Source organism: Schistocerca piceifrons, chromosome 4, assembly GCF_021461385.2.
Source record: "Schistocerca piceifrons isolate TAMUIC-IGC-003096 chromosome 4, iqSchPice1.1, whole genome shotgun sequence".
In the NCBI taxonomy this organism is placed as follows: Eukaryota; Metazoa; Arthropoda; class Insecta; order Orthoptera; family Acrididae; genus Schistocerca; species Schistocerca piceifrons.
The window spans coordinates 607,405,792-607,429,451 of NC_060141.1; the positions used below are offsets into that span (position 1 = coordinate 607,405,792).

Below are 23,660 nucleotides of genomic sequence, written 5' to 3' on the forward strand. Positions count from 1 at the left end.
CCTCTGGTTCCTCTTGTGGAGAAGGGGTCTCTTGGGGCCCTCTCTTTCAAGGTCTCCACTAATGCCATGGTGAACATTCAGCAGTGGTTCAAGGAGCCAAAAGCTGCTAGATAAAGAGCTTCACAGTCTTCCTCTGTGCCTGAAGCTGCTTCGGAGAAATCTTTCGAGCAAGTCCCTAAAGAGAAGCGAGAGAGCAAGCAAATTAAGAAGAAGTCTGCTAAGAAACAGGACCCTCTGGTGGCCCCAACACCACCACTCCCTATCATATATGCATCTGAGGATGCGGTGGAGATCTTAGCCTCCCCTGCGGACCTGGATCTCACTGGTGCCTGATCGGCCATAGAAATGGCAACAGATACTAAATTTGTGGCAGCAGGTAGCCCTGAAGCAGGACCTGCCTCCTTGCACGCTTCATGCCTCCCCAGCCTCACGATAACGTCATTCTCCAGTGGAATTTCGGCGGTTTTTTCCACCCCCAGGCAACTCTTAAGCTTCACACTTGCTTTCTGTATTGCCCTCCAGGAAACATGTCTCCCAGAAATGCGGACTCCTGCCCTCCGCAGCTATAGAGGTTATTACAAGAACCTTAGTGACTATAATAGAGTGTCAGGTGGAGTTTGTGTCTACGTCCTGAAGTCAGTATGCAGTGAACCTGTGCCTCTTCAAACCCCTCTTGAAGTGGCGGCTGTCAGGATAAGGACGATGCAGGAAATAACTGTGTGCAATGGTGCAGTACCCCCGAACGCATTGGCTGCACTGATTGATCAATTCCCTAAACCTTTCCTACTCTTGGGAGGTTTTAACGCTCATGACCCCTTGTGGGGTGGTACTGTGCTTACTGGCCGAGGCAGAGGTGTCGAAAATTTAGTGTCACAGCTTGACCTCTACCTCTTAAATAAATTTCAGTGTGGCAAATGCCACATATTCGGCCATTGAACTCTCGGTTTGCAGTCCTCGCCTTCTCCCATCTATCCACAGGAGAGCACATGACGACTTGTGTGGTAGTTACCACTTCCCAATCTTCCTGTCATTGCCCGGCGTCAGAACCATGGACACCTGCCCAGATAGGCTTTAGACAAGGCAGACTGGGACGCTTTCACCTCTGCTGTCACCATTGACTCTCCCCCACATGGGAACATCGAAGTGGTGGTTGAGCAGGTAACTACAACGATCATTTCTGCTACGGAAAACGCGATCCTTCGTTCTTTAGGATGCCCCAGAAGAAAGACAGTACGTTGCTGGTCGCCGGAAATCGCTGAGGCAATTAAGGAGCCTCGGGGAGCTCTACAGCGGCACAAGCGGCATCCTACCCCGCAGCGCCTCGTAGCCTTTAAACGGCTCCGTGCCCACGTTCGCCAACTTAAGACGGAAACAAGAGAGTTGGGAGAGAGACGTCTCGCCCATTGGGTGCCATACGTTCCCTTCCAAAGTGTGGGCAAAGATCAAACGGGATTTCGGGCACCAGACTCAACAGGTATTCCCAGTGTTAACATAAATGGCGTGCTATCTACCGACGAAAACGCGTTTGCCGAGCACTTTGCTGATGAGTATGCTCGCGTCTCTGCGTCGGATAATTACCCCCAGCCTCTTGCACTCTCAAACGGCGGATGGAAGGGAAAGTCCGCTCGTTCACTACACGCCACAGTGAACCCTATAACGCCCCATTTATAGAGTGGGAGCTCCTGACTGCCCTAGCACATTAGGCCGACACAGTTCCTGGGCCAGCTCGGATTCACAGTCAAATGATTAAACATCTCTCATCTGACTACAAGCGATATCTCCTCGTTAGCTTCAACGGGATCTGGTGCAATGGCGTCTTTCCATCGCACTGGCAGGAGAACACCATCATACCAGTGCTCAAACCCAGCAAAAATCTGCTTGACGTTGATAGCTATCGGCCCATCAGCCTCATCAACGTTCTTCATAAGCTGCTGGAACGTATGGTGTGTCGGTGGTTGGGTTGGGTCCTGGAGTCACGTGACTTACTGTCTCTGTGCCAGGGCGGTTTCCGCCTGGGTCGCTCTACCATTGATAATCTTGTGTCCCTCGAGTCTGCTATCCGAACAGCCTTTTCCAGACGCCAACACCTTGTTGCCGTCTTTTTTTAATTACGAAAAGCATGTGACACCACCTGGCGACATTATATTCTTGCCACATTATACAAGTGAGGTCTCCCGAATTTTATCCACAATTTCCTGTCGCTTCGTACTTTCTATGTCCAGGTTGGTGCCTCCCATAGTTCCCCCAGTATCCAGGAGAAGTGGTCCCGCAGGGCTCTGTAACGAGTGTATCTCTATTTCTTAGTGGCCATTAACGGTCTAGCAGCAGCTATAGGGCCGTCCGTCTCACCCTCTCTGTATGCAGACGACTTCTGCATTTTGTACTGCTCCACCAGTACTGGTGTTGGTGAGTGGCGCCTACAGAGAGCCATTCACAAGGCACAGTCATGGGCTCTAGACCACGGCTTCCAGTTTTCTTCCGCAAAGTCGTGTGTTGTGCACTTCTGTCGGCGTCGTACCGTTCATCCGGAACGAGAACTTTACCTTACTGACGATCCCCTCACTGTAGTGGTGACGTATCGATTTTTAGAACTGGTTTTCGACGCCCGATCGTCTTGGTTTCCTCACCTTCGTCAGCTTAAGTGGAAGTGCTGGCAGCACCTCAATGTCCTCCGCTGCATAAGCAACACCAACTGAGGTACGGATCACTCTACGCTGCTGCAGCTCTAGGGAGCCTTTGTTCAATCCCACCTTGACTATCGGAGTCTGGTTTATGGTTCGGCGGCGCCCTCAGCGTTGCGTTTACTCAACCCAGTGCACCACTGTGGCGTTCGACTAGAGTCGGAAGCTTTTAGGACGAGTCCGGTGACCAGCGTCATTGGGGAGGCTGGAGCCCCTCCATTGCAGGTCAGGCGTACGCAATTGCTCGCCAGTTACGTTGCACATGTTCGTAGCTCTTCTGCGCATCCGAATTACCGTCTCCTTTTCTCACCCACGGCGGTTCATCTCCCGCATCGGCGGCCCAGGTCAGGGCTTGCAACTGCAGTTCGCGTCCGATCCCTTGTGTATGATCTGGAGTCCTTGCCATTAGCACCTATACTCGATATCCATTCGCGTACACCTCCATGGTGTACACCTAGGCCACGGCTTCGCCTGGACCTGTCACATGTCCCAAAGGACTCAGTTCACCCCGCGGCTCGTGGCTGTCCCTTCCTCTCAATTCTTGACACGTACCGACGCCATACAGTGGTTTACACCGACGGCTCGATAGCTGACGGTCACGTCGGCTTCGCGTTTGTCCATGGAGGACATATTGAACAGCATTCGTTGTCCGATGACTGCAGCGTTTCCAGTGCAGAGCTGGTGGCTCCTAAGCACATCCGTTCATGACATGGGGAGTCGTTTTTTCTGTGTACTGACTCCTTGAGCAACGTACAAGCTATCGAATAGTGCTACCCTCGGCATTCCTTGGTAGCGGCCATCCAGGAGTCCGTCTATGCGCTGGAACGCATGTCGCATGTCGGAATCCCAGGCGATCAACTTGCTGACAAGTTGGCCAAACAGGCTACACGGAAACCGCTTATGGAGATCGGCATTCCAATAGCTGACCTGCGTTCGTTTTTACGCTTCCATGTTTTTCGGCTTTGGCAGACGGAAAGGCATTGTCTCAGTACGCACAACAAACTGCGTGCTATTAAGGAGATTACACGTATGTGGCAGTCCTCCATGCGGGCCGCTCGCAGGGACGATGTGGTTCTCTGCCGGCTCCACATTGGCCACGCTTGGGCCACCCAAGGCTACCTCTTGCGCCGTGAAGACCCGCCTCAGTGTCGATGCTCTGCCCGGCTGACAGTGGCCAACTTTGGCTGCCCTGCAACGAAATCTTCGGTTACCGGTCTCGTTTCCGATAATTTTATCTGACAACGCCTCATCGGCTGATTTAGTTATATGTTTTACTCGTGAGTATGGGTTTTATCATTTGATCTAGTCTAAGTCTTAGCGCATAACCTTTGACCCTCTGTGTCCTCCACGCTAGTGCTTTTAGGGTGGAGGTTTCCATCTGTTTCAGAGTGGCTGGTTTCTGCTTTTTATTCTCATGTTCAGCCAGCCATGGTAATCAGTTTTGTCGTTTTAATTTCTTCTACATGTTTCTTGCGTTTCTGTGGTTTTCTTCTCCCCTTTTGTCCATTTGTGTTTGTTGCTCTTCCGTCGTTATTGTAGTTTTTCCTTTCTCTCCGCTTTGTGTTGTCAGTCTCGCTTGTTTTATTTTCACCCTTTTGGCATTGTTTTATTCGGAACAAGGGACAGATGACCTAGCAGTTTGGTCCCCCCCCCCCCCCCCTTTTAAACCAAGCAACCAACCAATCTGTGGTAACTTGAATTTATGTGCACAATAACGTGCTGGTCTGGTTTTATATTTCGAACAACATTTACGTTTAGATTATCTGAAATGTTCTTCTGGACCATTAGCTGGAAATATATTTCTTGCAGCAGAAACCACAAAATAATTAATTTTGAGAGAGATGACGAAGGAATGGGGGTGAGGGCGACAGATTATTAGTAGTTGCGAGAAGATTTACTTGGATGATGTGCCACTGCTCCAATTGGTTTTCCAGAGTAAAACAATACGTAAACGTTACCTCATATTGCGATGGAAGAAATTCGTTCTTTTAGATATGCTGTGACATTAGTAGTACAGCATGATAAAGCTAAGCGTTTTCCAGTAATTCCTTGACTAAAACAATGCGTAGATGTAAAGTACAGTTCGTATGTTGGGTCAGAATGTAGTTGCATCAACTCAATTGAAAGATGGTTAGGTATTCTGTTGTTAGATCTCAGACGAAAATGGATGGATTTAGGATGATTGAGCACTAAAAGTAATTCTAATTTAATAGAAGTTTCAAGAGTCTTACGCTATTTTTATCATGATACTCTAATATGTTCAAAAAGTAAATATTTTAATGCCAATTTAAAATCACATGCACAAATATTTAGGAATTACAGTTTTAATCTCGATTAAACGCAGGGATGTCTTACACGTATATGGAATGCTTATACTAGTAGTTCGTATTTCAAAGACCGTTTGATTCGTGAAAATTCTCATTAATATCTCATTATCTCTGTCGAGCAAATGTTTCCCCTCGGTTCAACCACACGTCAGATTGTCTGAGAGAACATGTTTTAATACAAGGTCTGTATCTCTAGTGGTAGCACGTGCAACATTAAACACCTTCAATCCACGATTCTAACTAGAATTTTAAATGTATTTATCATTTCGTTTCCCACTGAATTATCTATCAATAATGTGTATAATTAGCTATGTTCTGTTCCTAAGATGATCGGCGTCTGGAGAGAATGTTCATCAACTGCAAATGCAGCATGGAACGCGTGAAAACGTCGTTGGACGCCTACTTTTCCTTAAAGAAGAAATTTCCAGAGCTTCTGATGAACCGAGATCCCGAGGACGCTGACATAAAAAAAGCCAAAGATTTCATGTGAGTATCTGCACTGCTCGAGAAACATATTAGCAGTTTTTGAGTATTGTGTGTGTCAAAGCTAACCTTGTCCTGTCAACGGCTGAAATGGCGAATACAGTTCCGATGTCATTTTACTCACGTTGTGGCAACACACAGGATGAGGATCTATGTGAACAATTGTGAATAGAACAACAAAATATTCTGACAGTGTAATGCGTAACTTTTTATTGTTCTCTATTAGCAGTCTTTTTTCAAAATTCGTCCCACATTTACTAGAAAGAGATTAGTCACTGCAACTCTTCCTCATGATATCCATTACATCTACATCGATACTTTGCAAATCACACTTAAGTACGTGGCGCTTTTTAGGGAGAATTTTTCTGAGGAATCCGAAGCTGATGAAATATTTGTGATGCATCATTCATTTCGACACATCAAAATTAAACACATAACCAGTCTGCAGTTGCCATACATTTCTTTATTACAAACACATAGATCTTTCAAAATTTACTCAAGCAATTTTTAATAATCAAAACAATGTTCATAAAACCCCATTAATAAATTTAACTGACATAACTGGGTGCCTCATGACTTACTTAGAAACTGGCTTGCATATCAAATTCTAAGACTGCTTCCATGGACTGATTTTAATCAATTGTAAGAAATTAAATTAGTATCAGATTAATGCACTCGACTAAGCTTCTCTTTTGTATTACTCTCAGGTACGAGGTTCACAACCATAATAATAGTAAATATTCTTAACATGGAGCCATAAAATTTTTTATTTTTTTATTTTTATTTATTTATTTATTTATTTATTTTTTACGTTGGAAATTAGTGATGGACGCGAGTAGACTGAAAGCGAAAGGTGCTACCAGATAGAGGATTCACGTACGAGAAGGTCAAATGGAGCTATACTGAACCTTGGGCTACAATTAAGCTTCCAGAAAACCACACCGCTCCACCGGAAAGATGGAATTGAAGGACAGTAACAACCTAACCACAGACACCAATGCAGGTTCTTAAATTTCGCTCTTCCTCCGTGATACCCCGATCGGAGTTTGCTCGCGTCGACCACTGCCAGCGGCAGACAACATTCTGGCGCATTAGATAGACAAATATATCTGCCCAACTGGTTATAAATAAACCTTTAATTTGTTGGAAGGATAGACAGCATTGGTCGTATATTTTTGTTTATAATCGCAAAATCGATTTTCGGTCACTTAGTGACCATCTTCAGTGCTGTAATATATAACTTAAATTAGTAAGCACTGGTTTCAATAAGCTTACGGCGATCACATAGAGTATATGTGATCGCCGTAAGCTTATTGAGACCAGTGCTTACTAATTTAAGTTATATATTACAGCACTGAAAATGGTCACTAAGTGACCGAAAATCAATTTTGCGATAACAAACAAAAATATACGACCAATGCTGTCTCTCCTTTCAAGTATACCCCTTATCTGGTCGTAGTGCACAGGACACTATGGAGTCGCCAATTAATAAAACTTTAATTCTACACGGCACCAATGAACCCAAGCCTGACTAACCTAGATGAGCACTTGCCCAGTAACGGCTCTTAAAATTTGATTAACCAGTTCTCTAGAACAAAGAAATAAAAAGTGGTTCAAATGGCTCTGAGCACTATGGGGCTTAACATCTGAGGTCATCAGTCCCCTAGAACGTTGAACTATTTAAACCTAACTAACCTAAGGACATCACACACATCCATGACCGAGGCAGGATTCGAACCTGCGACCGTAGCGGTCACTTGATTCCAGACCGTAGTGCCTAGAACCGCTCGGCCATCCCGGCCGGCACTTAAATATCATCAACATCTTAGGCGCCTCGGTCAAGTACAGTGACAAATGACTGAAACAACCAAGATAATTTTCAGTGCACTCGGTTATTCAACTAACGTGAACAGAACCCACCAAGAAACAATTTGACGACTCCAGCTCGTTCTCTTTGAGTGACATGTAACAGACGCGAAGGAATTCTGTCCTTCAGATCTCCAGGATATACCAGTCATCATCAACAACGGACCTGCGGCGAAACACGCCACAGCAGCTGCCTACGGTCCTTCGTCGTACCGACTCCGTCACTGTAGCTCATACAGCTGATACTCGAACGCAAGCCCCAGCAGAGCGCGAACGCCGCAGTTAAATAGCCACCCGCCAAAGATGCGAAGAACACAAGCAGGCACCAAAAGTCGACTCATAACGATGGCGATGACAATTGATGGAGACTGGCTCCAGCAGCGCACCAGCTCAATTTGATTTGGAAAGATGTGTTTGACAGTTATTCCGTTTTTACTATTTTCTTTCGTTTCTGCTGATATTTTCTTGCTGTCAGCCAAGCTCTCAGGATGGTATCTGGCATCTCAACTTGCCACAGCTCACTAAAATTGTAGAGTCAGCCGCGCGGGGTAACCGCTCGGTTTGAGGATCCTTGCCACGGTTCGCGCAGCTCCTCCCGTCGGAGGTTCACGTCATCCCTCGCGCATGGGTGTGTGTGTGTGTGTTGTCCTTAGCGTAAGTTAGTTTAAGTTAGATTGAGTAGTGTGTAAACTCAGTGCTCGATGACCTCAGCAGTTTGGTCACACAGGATCGTACTACAAATTAAAGGATAACTATTTTGGAAGCCGCTAATTGTGCACATTCCAACGCACAGGTTTAAAATTTGGCCCAAAGGCGCCTAAGACTTTCCTCTGTAATGATACAAAACGGTGGCGTTGTGCGACGTCACCCTTGATCTCGACCACACTTCAAACAGCAAGATATCGACACTTGTGAAAAAAAAAAGCCAGTACAGAGAAGTTGATGTGACGTGTAATATGTGTTAGTGTCACATTCGCACCAAATTTCACGACACCGCGGACGTGTCACACGACGGGAAGTTTGTGGCAGCCTCTCCAACCCACATATCATCCCCTTGTTTTGACGCCTCCGCGATGGAAGTCAGAACCGTGACGCCTAACAATGAAGTCGCACGGTTTTCTTATGGATGGCCTACGAAATCATTTCATACACACCAGTGCTCAGAATCGAAACGAAAAGGCCTCAGGGGATGGCATAAACAGTGTCAATGATACCATGCCTTTCCCTGGTACATAAACTGCCATATATTTCGCGCTCGACAACGACAATTAGCAGTGCAGCGAGTAACATGAAAACGTTCTGACAACATTTGACACTGCTGACGTTCTTGGACATTCTGTGGACATTGTGGAACTGTATCGCTATTGAACGTAATCGCACCCGTTTGGATAGCAGTGCAACTGCAGTTCTTGCGCTCGTGGATAGGTTGGAACCACTAGGAACCGTTCAAACCCATTCGACGATATCTGAACGTGATCTGATGCAGCAGTGTCCTTACGCTTTTACAGTGCTCCTGTTATAGTGCCTCCTGAGCTGAACACGGAGTGGTGCAACATTGACACATGAGAGAATAAAGCGGCAAAGGGTCCCCTCTATGACTCCCAGTTCAGCGAAACCCTCAATGGCATATGTTGCAGCAGTCAGCAAACATCACGGACAATTGGAAAACGAAACTGAAATATAGTTTAACGTATGGGGAAAAATGCTTCTTTACCTTGGAGATCATTATATAACCATATCATTGAAACTTCCTGGCAGATTAAAACTGTGTGCGCGACCGAGGCTCGAACTCGGAACCTTTGCCAGTTTTAATCTGCCAGGAAATTTCATATCAGCGCACACTCCGCTTCAGAATGAAAATCTCATTCTGGAAACGTATCATTGTCTTAATGTAACACAGTAATTAGAATAAATGTATGCATGTTGTACAAAAAGGCTGCATGTAAATCGATTGTGTATCCAGGAACTGTTGGAAAGAAGTAAAAAGCGTCCCATAAGACACATCGAAAGTGTAGTAAAGTGTAGTTGTTACATTTTATACCCATTTAGTTGGTGAGGAGTCTTATCCTATGGTTCGCGTGAGCACCAAACTTTCCAGAGCCTAGTTTTACATCTAAGGCCCAAACATGTGTCCAGCTGAACATTCTCATTGAGTTTCAGACGCTAGTCTTGGAAATGGGTGTTTTATGCAGTCCATTAAGGCGGAAGCATAGATTACAATCCTTCGGAACTTCAAAAATTATTGGCGGAAATGAGAACCAAATGACTAGTCAAGTTGGTGTGTAGAGTCTATGAGACTAGAGATACACCGTACGACTTTCGGAAAAATATCATCCACACAATTCCCAAGATAGCAAGAGCCGACAAGTGCGAGAATTATCGCATATTCTTCTATACGACTCAGGCATAAATGTTAAAAAGAAAATTGTTGGTATCTTTAAGTCGCGATCAATTTGGCGTTAAACATGGTAACGGCACGAGAGATTTAGCCTGATGCGGAAGTTGATAATGTGGGCAAGAGTGACGAAATATTAAGGCGGTTTCATAGTATTTGTCAAACTAGAAAAAGTGTTAGACAATGAAAAATGCGAAATTTTAGTGGAGTAAACCATACGGAAAGGCGGGTGAACCACAATATGTACAAAGTACGAGAACGAAGAAGGAACAGTGGGGGTGGAGAACAAAGTATGAAGCTCTCGGACTAAAATGGGTGTAAGATAGGGATGCAGTGTTTCTTCCCCGACGTTTAACCTGTACATTGAAGAAGCAGTGAGAGAATTAAAATATCTTCCCGATTGGCATTAAAGCCGGGGTGAAAGAATAACAACTATTTGATTTGTTGAAATTGCCGGACTCATAGAATGCGAGGAGGAATGGACATTCTGATAAGTACAGAATATGTATTGAGAGTGAACCGAGGAAAAGCGAAAGTAATGAGGAGTACCAGAGATGAATTAATAATAATGATCAGATTTGGGGGCCATGATTTAGACAAAGTGAAGAAACTCTGCTAACCTGGAAGGAAAATAACGTACGTCGGACGAAGCACGAACATAAAAGGCAGACCATAAGAATTTTCCTAATATCAAACAATGGCCATAATTTAAAAGGTTAATTTTAAACATTAAAATTCCTTGATTTATTAGCATATCTTATCGATATCGTAGTAAAGTTTTAGCTAGAGCGCTCTTGTAAACAAATTTTGTTTGCAATTTAACTTTAATTCCTCAGTAATGGCTCATTCCTCATTCTTCAAATTTCTTTTCTCTAGGTTTGTCCTTTGAGCCATAGTCCATTTTTACACAACACTGAGTCACAAACGCCGGCCGCGGTGGTCTCGCGGTTCTAGGCGCTGAGCCCGGAACCGCGCGACTGCTACGGTCGCAGGTTCGAATCCTGCCTCGGGCATGGATGTGTGTGATGTCCTTAGGTTCGTTAGGTTTAAGTAGTTCTACGTTCTAGGGGACTGATGACCACAGATGTTAAGTCCCATAGTGCTCAGAGCCATTTTTTTGAGTCACAAACTGCTATTGGAAGGAGTTTTTTTACGCATTGCAGGTAAACGTTTGGCTGCAGTTTCAAATGTTTGAGAGTCATGTTTAAATTGGGTCGCGTACCCCTAGGTACCTTCGTATCTAAATAAACTGTACAATTCGCAGTCTGTCACTTCTCAGTTAGCTACGAGGGCAGTTCAATAAGTAATGCAACACATTTTTTTTTTCTGAAACAGGGGTTGTTTTATTCAGCATTGAAATACACCAGGTTATTCCCCAATCTTTTAGCTACACAACACCATTTTTCAACGTAATATCCATTCAATGCTACGGCCTTACGCCAACTTGAAATGAGGGCCTGTATGCCTGCACGGTACCATTCCACTGGTCGATGTCGGAGCCAACGTCGTACTGCATCAATAACTTCTTCATCATCCGCGTAGTGCCTCCCACGGATTGCGTCCTTCATTGGGCCAAAATATCGAAATCCGACGGTGCGAGATCGGGGCTGTAGGGTGCGTGAGGAAGAACAGTCCACTGAAGTTTTGTGAGCTCCTCTCGGGTGCGAAGACTTGTGTGAGGTCTTGCGTTGTCATGAAGAAGGAGAAGTTCGTTCAGATTTTTGTGCCTACGAACACGCTGAAGTCGTTTCTTCAATTTCTGAAGAGTAGCACAATACACTTCAGAGTTGATCGTTTGACCATGGGGAAGGACATCGAACAGAATAACCCGTTCACCGTCCCAGAAGACTGTAACCATGACTTTACCGGCTGACGGTATGGCTTTAAACTTTTTCTTGGTAGGGGAGTGGGTGTGGCGCCACTCCATTGATTGCCGTTTTGTTTCAGGTTCGAAGTGATGAACCCATGTTTCATCGCCTGTAACAATCTTTGACAAGAAATTGTCACCCTCAGCCACATGACGAGCAAGCAATTCTCGCACAGATGGTTCTCCTTTGCTCTTTATGGTGTTCGGTTAGACAACGAGGGACCCAGCGGGAACAAACCTTTGAATATCCCAACTGGTGAACAATTGTGACAGCACTACCAACAGAGATGTCAAGGTGAGCACTGAGTTGTTTGATGGTGATCCGTCGATCATCTCGAACGAGTGTGTTCGCACGCTCCGCCATTGCAGGAGTCACAGCTGTGCACGGCCGGCTCGCACGCGGGATATCAGACAGTCTTGCTTGACCTTGCGGCGATATGACACACGCTTTGCCCAACGACTCACCGTGCTTTTGTCCACTGCCAGATCACCGTAGACATTCTGCAAGCGCCTATGAATATCTGAGATGCCCTGGTTTTCCGCCAAAGGAAACACGATCACTGCCCGTTGTTTGCAACGCACATCCGTTACAGACGCCACTTTAACAGCTCCGTACAGCGCTGCCACCTGTCGGAAGTCAATGAAACTATACGAGACGAAGCGGGAATGTTTGAAAATATTCCACAAGAAATTTCCGGTTTTTTCAACCAAAATTGGCCGAGAAAAAAAATGTGTTGCATTACTTATTGAACTGCCCTCGTATAATAGAACGCTGGTTTTGACTATAAAGCCACTATCGTATCTATGAGAGGAAAATAATAATACTGGTGTTTCAGAATTTTCGAAACGTGAGCATGAAGCTGTTAGCAGAGCACAGGAAAGTAGTAAGCCAAGCGAAATCAAAACGAGGCTCTGGTCCCGGAGCACCGTTAGGTGACGGACTGCCTCTCTATACCGTTGCCTCTTCTACTGCTGCTGCATGCTGATGAGCTTACCGCACGATGATAGAACAGCACCTGTCGAGGTAGCGCATTGGTTAGCACACTGGACTCGCTTTTGGAGGACTACTGTTCAAACCTGAGTCCGGCCGTCCAGCTTAGGTTTCCCGAGATGTCCCTGAATCGCTTCATGAAAATGACGAGATGGTTCCTTTGGCACGGCACGGCCGACTTCCTTCCCTAATCCGAGCTTGTGCTCTGTCTCTAATGATCACGTTGTCGACGCGACGTTAAACACTAATCTCCTCCTCCCCCTCCTCATGATATAACAGCCGACGTCACATTTGATAGCAACCTCATCATTGCTATATTACTTTTGCATTCATTTTATTTCTTGTCATCTGTACTTCCAGACATATTTTGCGTTTCACTATTCGACGTCCACAGCTCGTGGTCTCGCGGTAGCGTCCTCGCTTCCCGAGCCCGGGGTCCCGTGTTCGATTCCCGGTGTGGTCAGGGATTTTTCCTGCCTCGAGATGACTGGGTGTTGTTGTGTCGTCGTAATCATCATCATTCATCCCCATTTCGGTAGGAGGAAGGCAATGGCAAACCCCTTCCACTAGGACCTTGCCTAGTACAGCGGCGCGGGTCTCCCGCGTCGCTCCCCTACGCTCTGTAAAGAAGTATGGGACTCATCATCATCATCATTACTTTCGACACGGTCCTTTGAGTTACACTTCGTTTTCTTACACAATTTTACTAAACTTGCTATCACATGTAATTGCCACTTGTATTGTATCTAATAGGACGTATCATGAATCATCAACAAATAGTCATTGTGGTAATGGAGCGACATGCCAGGGGCAAAGGGAAATTTCCATAGATTCGCCAAAAAATTTTACTTGGCAATGAACCTTACTTTTGACGAAACTGTCATACATTTAATTACTCTATTTAAACATTTCATTATTAGAGAAGTGTCACCGCTCTTCTCGCCGGAGTTACTAAAGCTATGAATTATAGCTTTCATTTGTTATAGTCATCATTGTTTTTCTGCAATGGTAGCAGGTCCTTTGCGTTTCCATTTAATGACGTCCACCGCTTGCTGCTGTATAGTATATTGTCTAGGATCTGAAATTTCTTCCTCCCTCAGTTGTTCTCTCCCGCGTGCCCTTCTACGACTGTTCTTACAAGCCCCGCATCATTTTTTTAATTCATGTTCGAAACAGTTTCTTCCTTATTTTTAACACTTTCTGTAATTTCTTCTGCTTTCTTCTCAGTTAATTATTGGGTTTATTGGTAATCAGTTAAGTTAACGGCTACTCGTCCTGTCACAGCATTTATGAGGCAGTTAGCTAAATTTTTTAATGTTTTTATGTAAGAGGCTACAAAGTAATGGAAACGAAGAATTCTGACATCTTGGAAGCAGTATTACACCTCTCGTTCGAAGCAAGGATGATACAAGACCAGCAGAGGCAAAAAAGGAATTCCTGGCCAATTACTACTATCTACATTCGCCTTAATTTGAACAAGAAGTTTCTGAGAATGGGAATTTAGGGCATAGCATTGTATGGACGTGATTGGTCATTGTAAAAACGGGAGATGAAGAACTTCGAAGCATTTGGGATGTTATTCTGTAGAAGGTTCATGAAAATTAGGTAAATCATAAGAAATGAAGTTCAACACATAACCGGTGAGGAGAGAAATAGGTAGAAGGACCGGAGTAAGTCATTGGGAAATAACTTTCGTAGTACTAGAAGGCCTTGTATGAGAGAAAATCTGTATGGGAAAAAGAGACATTAGAATATACCCGACAAGTACTGGAGGGGTTAAGGGCAAGTGCAATTCTCAGATGAAGACGTTAGAGCAGGAGAGTAGTTCCCAACGGGCTGCATGAAAGCTGTTAAGAGTGCTAAACTTCACACTCCCAGACAGTCCGAAAGAAGTTACAAATTAACGTTCATGTTTGGCGAACTGTGAAACACCTGAAGTTTATTTTGATCTAAAAAATCCGGTGATAGCAGTTGAGCCAAACAACTGTTATCTATTGTAGCTGTTTTATTTATTATTTGTTGTTGCGCATGTAAACTGGTTTTGTATTAACTTTGATGCCTGTCTCTGTTCTAGTGTGAGCCTGAATAATCGAATGGTGGTGGTGGTGGTTAGTGTTTAACGTCCCGTCGACAACGAGGTCATTAGAGACGGAGCGCAAGCTCGGGCTAGGGAAGGATTGGGAAGGAAATCGGCCGTGCCCTTTCGAAGGAACCATCCCGGCATTTGCCTGAAACGATATAGGGAAATCACGTAAAACCTAAATCAGGATGGCTGGAGACGGGATTGAACCGTCGTCCTCCCGAATGCGAGTCCAGTGTGCTAACAACTGCGCCACCTCGCTCGGTAACAATCGAATGCTGTACTTACGTAAACACTGTCTAATGAAAAGAGTCACTGTGTCTATTTGAAACTGTGGAACTACATTGCAATCACCTTTTACCAAAAATAAATAGTAAACATAATGTATGTGCGGCGCAGCGAACAGGGCTACTATTCGTGGTTTCACAGTGCTTTTCTAGTAATTCCAACACACAAAAAGTAACAGAGTAAAAATTCTACATAAAATTACAAACAGAATTTCCCAAGCATAACTGTCCAAAATGCTTATGTAAGAACTTCTCTGCAAATTTACGTATCAAAACTAACTAAATAAAATCCCGACGTCTAAATAATACATACGCGAGGACGTAATGCTGCACTGTAAGAACAAGTGTGTCTAAGAAAGAAATCAAATCAGAGCTGAACTTCACCTACTGACAAATTACACTACTGGCCATTAAAATTGCTACACCAAGAAGAAATGTTGGGTATTCATTGGACAAGTATATTATACTAGAACTGACATGTGATTACATTTTCACCCAATTTAGGTGCATAGATCCTGAGAAATCAGTACCCAGAACAACCACCTCTAGTCGTAATAACGGCCTTGATACGCCTGGGCATTGAGTCAAACAGAGCTTGGATGGCGCATACAGGTACAGCTGCCCTTGCAGCATCAACACGATACCACAGTTCATCAAGAGTAGTGACTGGCGTATTGTGATGCGCCAGTTGCTCGGCCACCATTGACCAGACGTTTTCTGTTGGTGAGAGATCTGGAGAATGTGCTGGACAGGGCAACAGCCGAACATTTTCTGTATCCAGAAAGGCCCGTACAAGACCTGAAACATGCGGTCGTGCATTATCCTGCTGAAATGTAGGGATTTGCAGGGATCGAATGAAGGGTAGAGCCACTAGACGTAAAACATCTGAATAGTAACGTCCACTGTTCAAAGTGCCGTCAGTGCGAACAAGAGGTGACCGAGACGTCTAACCAATGGCACCCCATACCATCACGCCGGGAGATACGCCAGTATGACGATGACGAATACACGCTTCCAATGTGCGTTCACCGCGATGTCGCACAACACGGATGCGACCATCATGATGCTGTAAACAGAACCTGAATTCATCCGAAAAAATGACGTTTAGCCATTCGTGCACTCAGGTTCGTCGTTGAGTACACTATCGCAGGCGCTCCTGTCTGTGTTGCAGCGTCAAGGGTAACCGCAGCCATGGTCTCCGAGCTGATCGTCCATATTGCTGCAAACGTCGTCGAACTGTTGCAGATGGTTTTTGCCTTGCAAACGTCCCCATCTGTTGACTGAGAGATCGAGACGTGGCTTCACGATCCGTTACAGCAATTCGGATAAGATGCCTGTCATCTCGACTGCTAGTGATACGAGGCCGTTGGGATCCAGCACTCCGTTCCGTATTACCCTCCTAAACCCACCGATTCAATATTCTGCTAACAGTCATTGGATCTCGACCAACGCGAGCAGCAATGTCGCGATACGATAAACCGCAATCGCTATAGGCCACAATCCGACCTTTATGAAAGTCGTAAACGTGATGGTACGCATTTCTCCTCCTTACACGAGGCATCACAACAACGTTACACCAGACAACGGTTGGAAACTTTCCTCACGTCAGTAAGTTGTAGGTGTCGCCACTGGCGCCAACCTTGTGTGAATGCTCTGAAAAGCTAATCATTTGCATATCACAGCATCTTCTTCCTGTCGGTTAAATTTCGCGTCTGTAGCACGTGATCTTCGTGGTGTAGCAATTTCAATGGCCAGTAGTGTATTACACATTTCGCATAACCTAAGATTCTCCCAGGACTGGGAGTTCGACGGGTAAGTTGAAAAGTCTGTGTGTGGCCTACTGTGTGAACGATGCTGTCAGTGCTGATTTTGGTGTTGCTGTTGCGCAGCAAGACGTTCTCGACGTCGCCGCTCACTGCCGACGGCCTGCGCGTGACGTGCACGTTGGACGTGGCGGCGGACCCCCAGTGCTTCGACCCGCTGCTCTGCTACAAGCTCATCCTCATGTGGACCGAGGTCCTGCTCGCCGAGGACTACTCGCTCGGCGACATCATCATACTCGATCTCAAGGACTTCACCGCCTCACACGTGCTCAAGACCAGCGTGAGCCTCGTTCGCAGCGTCGAAATTATATTCAAGGTACGTTACTCTCGGGGGCGTTCAAAGAGTTTCTGTTTGACGGCCTCGCTGCAGCATATATGCAACGTGGCACGACTCCGATGCGGTTGCATAAGCGCCGAAGTTAGGCAACGGATTATTGTGGCATTCCAGCTTTTCCGACGTGACTGCGGTAACTAACCTCGTCAGCTCGGCTAATAAACCAGACTTGCTCTCCATAATTGTAAGATGCACTTTACACCATGTACATTCATTGCATCAGTTGTTTTCTATCTCTGCATGTTCCCAACAGGTTGCGCCATATGCTTAAAAAGGTGTTCATCTTACTGTCTTCAAAAATTAAAGATAATTTCTGTTCGTTTTTAGTAGCTTTGGACTAGCCCGCCAGACTAGCTGCGCGGTCTAAAGCGCTGCTTCCCGGACGGGAAGGCGTGCTGAAGCCCGGCGGATTAGTGTTGAGTTCCGGTGTGCCGGTCAGTTTTTGGATGGTTTTTTAAGCGGTTTTCGATCTGCCTCGGCGTATGCTGGTTCGTTCCCCTTATTGCGCCTCAGTTGTACTGTATCGGCAATAGCTTCGCAAACACCATTTCCTCGTACGCGTACACCATAATTACTCTACCACGCAAACATTTGGTGTTACGAAACTTCCTGGCAGTTAAAACTATGTGTCGGACCGAGACTCGAACTCGGGACCTTTGCCTTTCGCGGGCAAGTGCTCTGCCATCTGAGCTACCAAAGCACGACTCACGCTCCGTCCTCACAGCTTTACTTCTGCCAGTACCTCGTCTCCTACCTTCCAAACTTTACAGAAGCTCTCTTGCGAACCTTGCAGAACTAGCACTCCTGAAACGTCCCCTAGGCTGTAGCTAAACCATGTCTCCACAATATCCTCTTTTTCAGGAGTGCTAGTTGTGCAAGGTTCGCAGGAGAACTTCTGGAGAGGCTGGAAGGTAGGAGACGAGTTACTGGCAGAAGCAAAGCTGTGAGGACGTGGCGTGAGCCATGCTTGGGTAGCACCGATGGCAGAGCACTTGCCCGCGAAAGGCAAAGGTCCCGAATTCGAGTCTCGGTCCGGCACACAGTTTTAATATGCTAGGAAGTTTCATAACAGCGCACACTCCGCTGCAGAGTGGAAATCTCATTCTGGATTTGGTGTTACACTCGTCTGGTGTGAGACGTTTCCGGGGGCCGGGGGAGGGGGTTCCGCTGGGGGCTGAACCGTACAATAACCCTGGGTTCGGTGTGGTGGAGGTGGGGTGAGTGGACTGCTGTAGCCTGTTGTGAACCACTGAGGGCTACGGCGGGGACGAAGCCTCTCCATCGTTTCTATGTCCCCACTTCAATACACAATTTTGGACTAAATGTGTTTATACCCAACTATAATATGCTAGTAGACCTTACACTATGAAGTAAGTGATTGTTTATTTCATCACAGCAATATAGCGACGTATTATTTACGATGTAGCACTGCGAATGTGTTGGGCCACTACTTAGATTTTCACATTCCAGTTACGTAGTTTTCGTACCTTTTAGGTGTTTCATATTGAATTTTCCGTTTACTGCACATATTTCATTTATTTTATATCATAAATAGCATTTACTTCAAACATGTCCTAAAATTTTTACAGATCGCATCATTTTTTTAAAAAAATTCACTTTGTCGGTCTTATTTTACCCAAGAACAGTGCACTGAACGACACAAAATCTGTACTCGGGACTGAGGAGGATACGGAAACTTGAACTGTAATAACGGTAGTAACTGCTTCCCATTTTCTGTAACTGGTTCCTATAGCTGTTACTTTTCGGTTAAGACTGTTATGAGAGCAGTTAATATAGCAGTAGCCGAGCTATGCGTCCTATTCTACAGGAACCTACAAGCAAGCCAGCATCGCTCAACTCGTTTGACCGAGGTTGCGGACCCAAAACAAAAATACCACAGACAAATTAACTACTTGTATGTCATTCACACAAGTAGATACATTGACAGTAAAATTAGAGTGCTGATGTGATGATAAAGTGTCCCTGGGAATAGGGATAGGTAGTATTACAATGTATCAACAAAGCGAGGAAACAGTCTACTTGCAACAATTTTTTTTCTCTTACACTTCGGTTTTGTAATGTCTGCAGAATAATGATGTAGCAAAAACTATTGTCTTCCGTGTAAATCAGAATGTCAACACTTTTGTGTGCGAAAAATTATGTAAAGTCTTGGCATGGAAATAGTTACTTAAAGTACATATGTAATTTTAATCTGCTGAGTTACTGCAACACAATTATCAAAGACCTAAATCAAAAGCTAATATGAACCCATGTAACATACTTTAAATGTTTATACTTGGGAATTTTGTATTGACAAATCCAAGTTAAAATTTGGCGGTGTGATTGCATAGATTTTAACTGATCTCTACCTGGGATCAACGACATCTTTGTCCCGTAAACGCTACTCTGGAGCAAGTACAGCGCTGCTGAAGTCCATGAATCGCATGGGGGCGACTCCAGAACCTAACAATTCTGTGACGTCTTATTGAAAGAGTCACACTGCCATAACACCCTAAAGAAAGGAAAAAGTAATTTTCACTGCTCCACCGTAAAACGTGACAAGGCAGAACTGACCGCTGATGGTAGAAAGCACCATTCAATATTAACCTTGAATAGCTGTCTAACATACTCTTTATTATATAGCTCGCCTACTTATTCGTACTTCTCGGAGTCAAACAGTATTTGACGCTCACCCCGTTGATACAGTACCAATCATCACTGCAGCTAACAATGCAATACAGGTTCTTGAACCAATGGCAATAGTTTACCGTGCTCGTCTTGGCAGTATAAGCTCAAAGCCTCTTTCCGAACATAAATTGTACTCATATATCTGTTATGTATACACTAGGTTGATTTGTGACATAGCTGATTTATTCTAATGTACCACCGGACGTCTGACAGGTACCTACGCTGCAAACTTCCGCAATCTCTTCTCTCATGTAAAACTTCTTTCTTCTGCTTCCCTTGCGGTATCCTCCTCTTGCGAATTCGCCTTCCTCTGTAAATTATTGCTTATTGGAAACCACAGAATAAATGTATCTGGAATACAAATGTTTATTTCTCAGTTCCCCTGTCCTTGTCTTATATCTTCAACAAACCATATCGGTGAAAGCTCTTCCCTCTTCCCTTTAGTTGTGTTCAAAGGCTTGTCGGGGTGACTTCATCCTGTAGCAGCGTACTGTATGAGATAGATCGCAGCCGGATAGGTAATATCAAGAACCGAGGTTTATTATCTTTCACTACCACTCACCCCTCCGCCGCTACAACGGATAAACTAGACCGTGCCTGATTTTATTACGGTAAATTGAGAAACTATCTCTCTAAACAATTATTTGGGTAGAAAGAATAAATACCTTTTATTACTGTGATCTTCTCTTCCTACACTTAATAACAGAAATTGCGAGAGCGCTCGAGCGTTCGCACACACACACACACACACACACACACACACACACACACACACACACACGCTCAAAAAATATAGATACATTACGTAAAGTGAAAATATCGTGATGTTAGCAATTATTTTTCTGATATGGTAGATATATTTTACTGCTACGAAAAAGTATCTCTGGTATGTGTATTAAAGATTTTTCTTTCTATCCCGAAATAAATTGAAAATTCTTCTAATTATGAAATGTTACTTCATCAGGCCCAAGCCAAAGTTAGTACAAGCTTCTGTTAGTGTGGTTTTTAGGTATGGATAAATTTTCAACGATCAGAGATAACTGGGCTGTGGTAACTGAAAATCGAACTTCGCAAATAACTTTAAAATGCATGTTGTCCAGAATGTAGAGAGCTAAAAATGAAAGAAAACTAATTTTAAGCTACTTTCGGGAATTGAAGTAAATACAAAAATACCCGTATAAAGCACGGGCCACATTTACGTAAATGTTAAGAGGAGGTGGCTCCGTTTCACAGTAAAAACAAATTTATTAATTTCAGCACTGATAGTTATTATTTTACGGTAATTCAATTTTACATGAATAGGCAGCAATTATCTATACATCGAATGGCGTACAGAACGACAAGTGAAGACAAGAGCTAAGCAACAAGATCAAAAGACAGGCGATAAGATAAACATAACATAGCGTCTCTCCTTTATATAGCAGTTCCTGGAATCTTTATGTGTCACCGACAAACCTAAAGTTTCGATACACTACTTGTGATGAATATTCTTTGTTGAGCGTATATCACTGTAATTACTTTTACCACTAATTACAGGCATCACACAGGATGTGAGCAGACACGAGAAAGAAACGGCACATTGGAGCAAGGTGGCTGCCTTTTGCTCATTTCCCTGAATTTCCTCATGCCCACCAGAATGAAATTTGCTTCGCCTGATGTTGGTGAATGAGCAATTTGTACTGTATAGTTTACTGTACTGAATGCATTTTCCGAAGTGCTTGTAGGCACTAAAGGATTCTGGATACATGACTTTTGCTTTCATTTCGTCTCGTGCGCTCCAGCGACTTCAGGAATGGATGCTGCTCTGCTGTAAATACATCGTGCTGATAGTTAAGCAGAATCCTGAAGTAGGAATCTACAAGAAGTGGCTATTACTTGGCGAACAATCAAATGGTGCACGTCTACAATATTTGGTTTCGTAAAGAATATGGTTACATATAGTTTATCACGTCTTCTGCCAGCAGAAGTAGATGAAATAAAAGGCTATTAAGACAACAGAGTACATGGCTAATCTATTGGTAAGAACGTCATCTCAGCCTCGGCGCTTCTGGTGGAGTGCTGCCCCTATAGTGGGTCTCGAAAATGGCTCGTCATTCTGCCAACGCAAATCAGTCTCGCTGTGTCTCTGGAACTCTGTGTAGTCGTACTCGATTTCCACACCACCACTGTCTTGTTTGCGTAAGCCGTAGCTACGCTGTATTCGAGTGTAGAAAATCGCATTAGCTGCAAAAGATCTTCACAGGCAACAGGTTATGTAAGTACTGCGTGGTAGCAACAACATAAATTTGGCACATTTCGTCAGTGTTAGTTTCTGTTTCAGTGCTTGCTTTCGAAGACGTCAAAAATACACTGGTTTTACTGACGTCGTTTAGGAGAACATTTGAAAGGAGATGTCACTGTGGTGTCATTTTTGATTGCGGTGATATTTGTCCTATTCCTAGGCACAACACATAGGAAGAATTTTCAATATTTCCCAATGAAACTTTCAACCTTCCTGGCAGATTAAAACTGTATGCCAGACTGAGACTCGAACTCGGGACCTTTGCCTCTCTTTTCAGAGTGTGTGTGTTTGGGGAGGGAGTTGGAGGGATGGGGGCAATGGGGGGGTGTGGTTTGAGTTGTAGAGTGTTGAATATGAATGTCATAGTCTCGGTCTGGCACAAAGTTTTAATCTGCCAGGAAGTTTCATATCGGTGCACACACCGCTGCAGAGTGAATGTTCCATTTTGGAGACATCCCCCAGGCTGTGGGAATTGCCAATATATTTCTAAGAATGCTTAGAATTAAGGTCCGACAAATAGTGTCCTCCGTACTTAGTAAATAAAACCTCCTTTCCCTGCAGCTACTTAATTTATTTTTCCCACACAATTTTCGCCTTTTTCTTTCTCTAAGTCATCTTCAGTGGATCTACAACGATACAGTTGTCTTATTTTTAGATTATCAAGCAGTTCATATTGCGCTTTTTTATGTAAATCAGTAAATACTTACAGTTTGTTGGCGCCTGCATTTCCTCTCATCTAGTCGGAGGTCCGACTAACACTGTATTTCTGAAACATAAGCACAATTTTATATTCCGAACTTTTTCTTTCACACTGTTCGCCATGATACTCATTTTTTGTGGTGTAATATTATTATTTTGTCACTAGTTATAGCTATTTTTTAGAACAGTTTGCTTTTAACAATGTAAATATTGTGACATCATTATGTGTTTCCTCCTGATTGGTTTGTTTACCTACATGTTGCCAAGCTAACAAAATATATATTGAAAGCCAACGTCTAATCATGACGTATCTCTCTCTCTCTCTCTCTCTCTCTGTCTCTCTCTCTGTCTCTCTCTTTCTGTGTGTGTGTGTGTGTGTGTGTGTGTGTGTGTGTGTGTGGGTGGGTGTGTGTGTGTGTGTGTGTGTGTGTGTGTGTGTGTGAGAGAGAGAGAGAGAGAGAAAGAGTGAGAGAGAGAGGGGGAGGGAGCTGAAAAATGTGTAGATGCTTTTCTTTTCAGTGTGTGCGACTGCGGGAGGGGGGCAGGGTTTGTGGTTTGAGTTGTGAAGTTTTCAATATGAATGTAATAGCCTTTAGAAAGTGGTGGAAAGCTTTGTAAATCAGCTGACTTGAGTTTTGGTTTAAGTGTTTTGTGGAGGGGTTGATGGACAAGTTAGTGAAAAGGTGTTGGGCAGTATTATTATTATTATTATTATTATTGTTATTGTTACTGTTTATTACTTTATGCATTACTTTAAACAATGAATTGTTTGGCATGTGTACAAGATCATTCAATCATTCAACAGATTATTCATTTCTAATTTGGTTTTCTGTATGTGGTAATTTTCTTGCAGGTTTA

General features: G+C 44.1%; 1 protein-coding gene across 1 annotated transcript in view; it reads left to right on the forward strand.

Annotated features, from left to right (window-relative positions):
• LOC124795236 (alpha-tocopherol transfer protein-like) overlaps positions 1–23,660 on the forward strand; it is a 147,253-nt gene that overhangs the window by 52,267 nt on the left and 71,326 nt on the right. The window contains exons 3-4 of the mRNA XM_047259163.1: positions 5,335–5,494; positions 16,867–17,116. Of these exons, the coding sequence (XP_047115119.1) occupies positions 5,335–5,494; positions 16,867–17,116 (410 nt within the window). The remainder of the gene's footprint in view (positions 1–5,334; positions 5,495–16,866; positions 17,117–23,660) is intronic.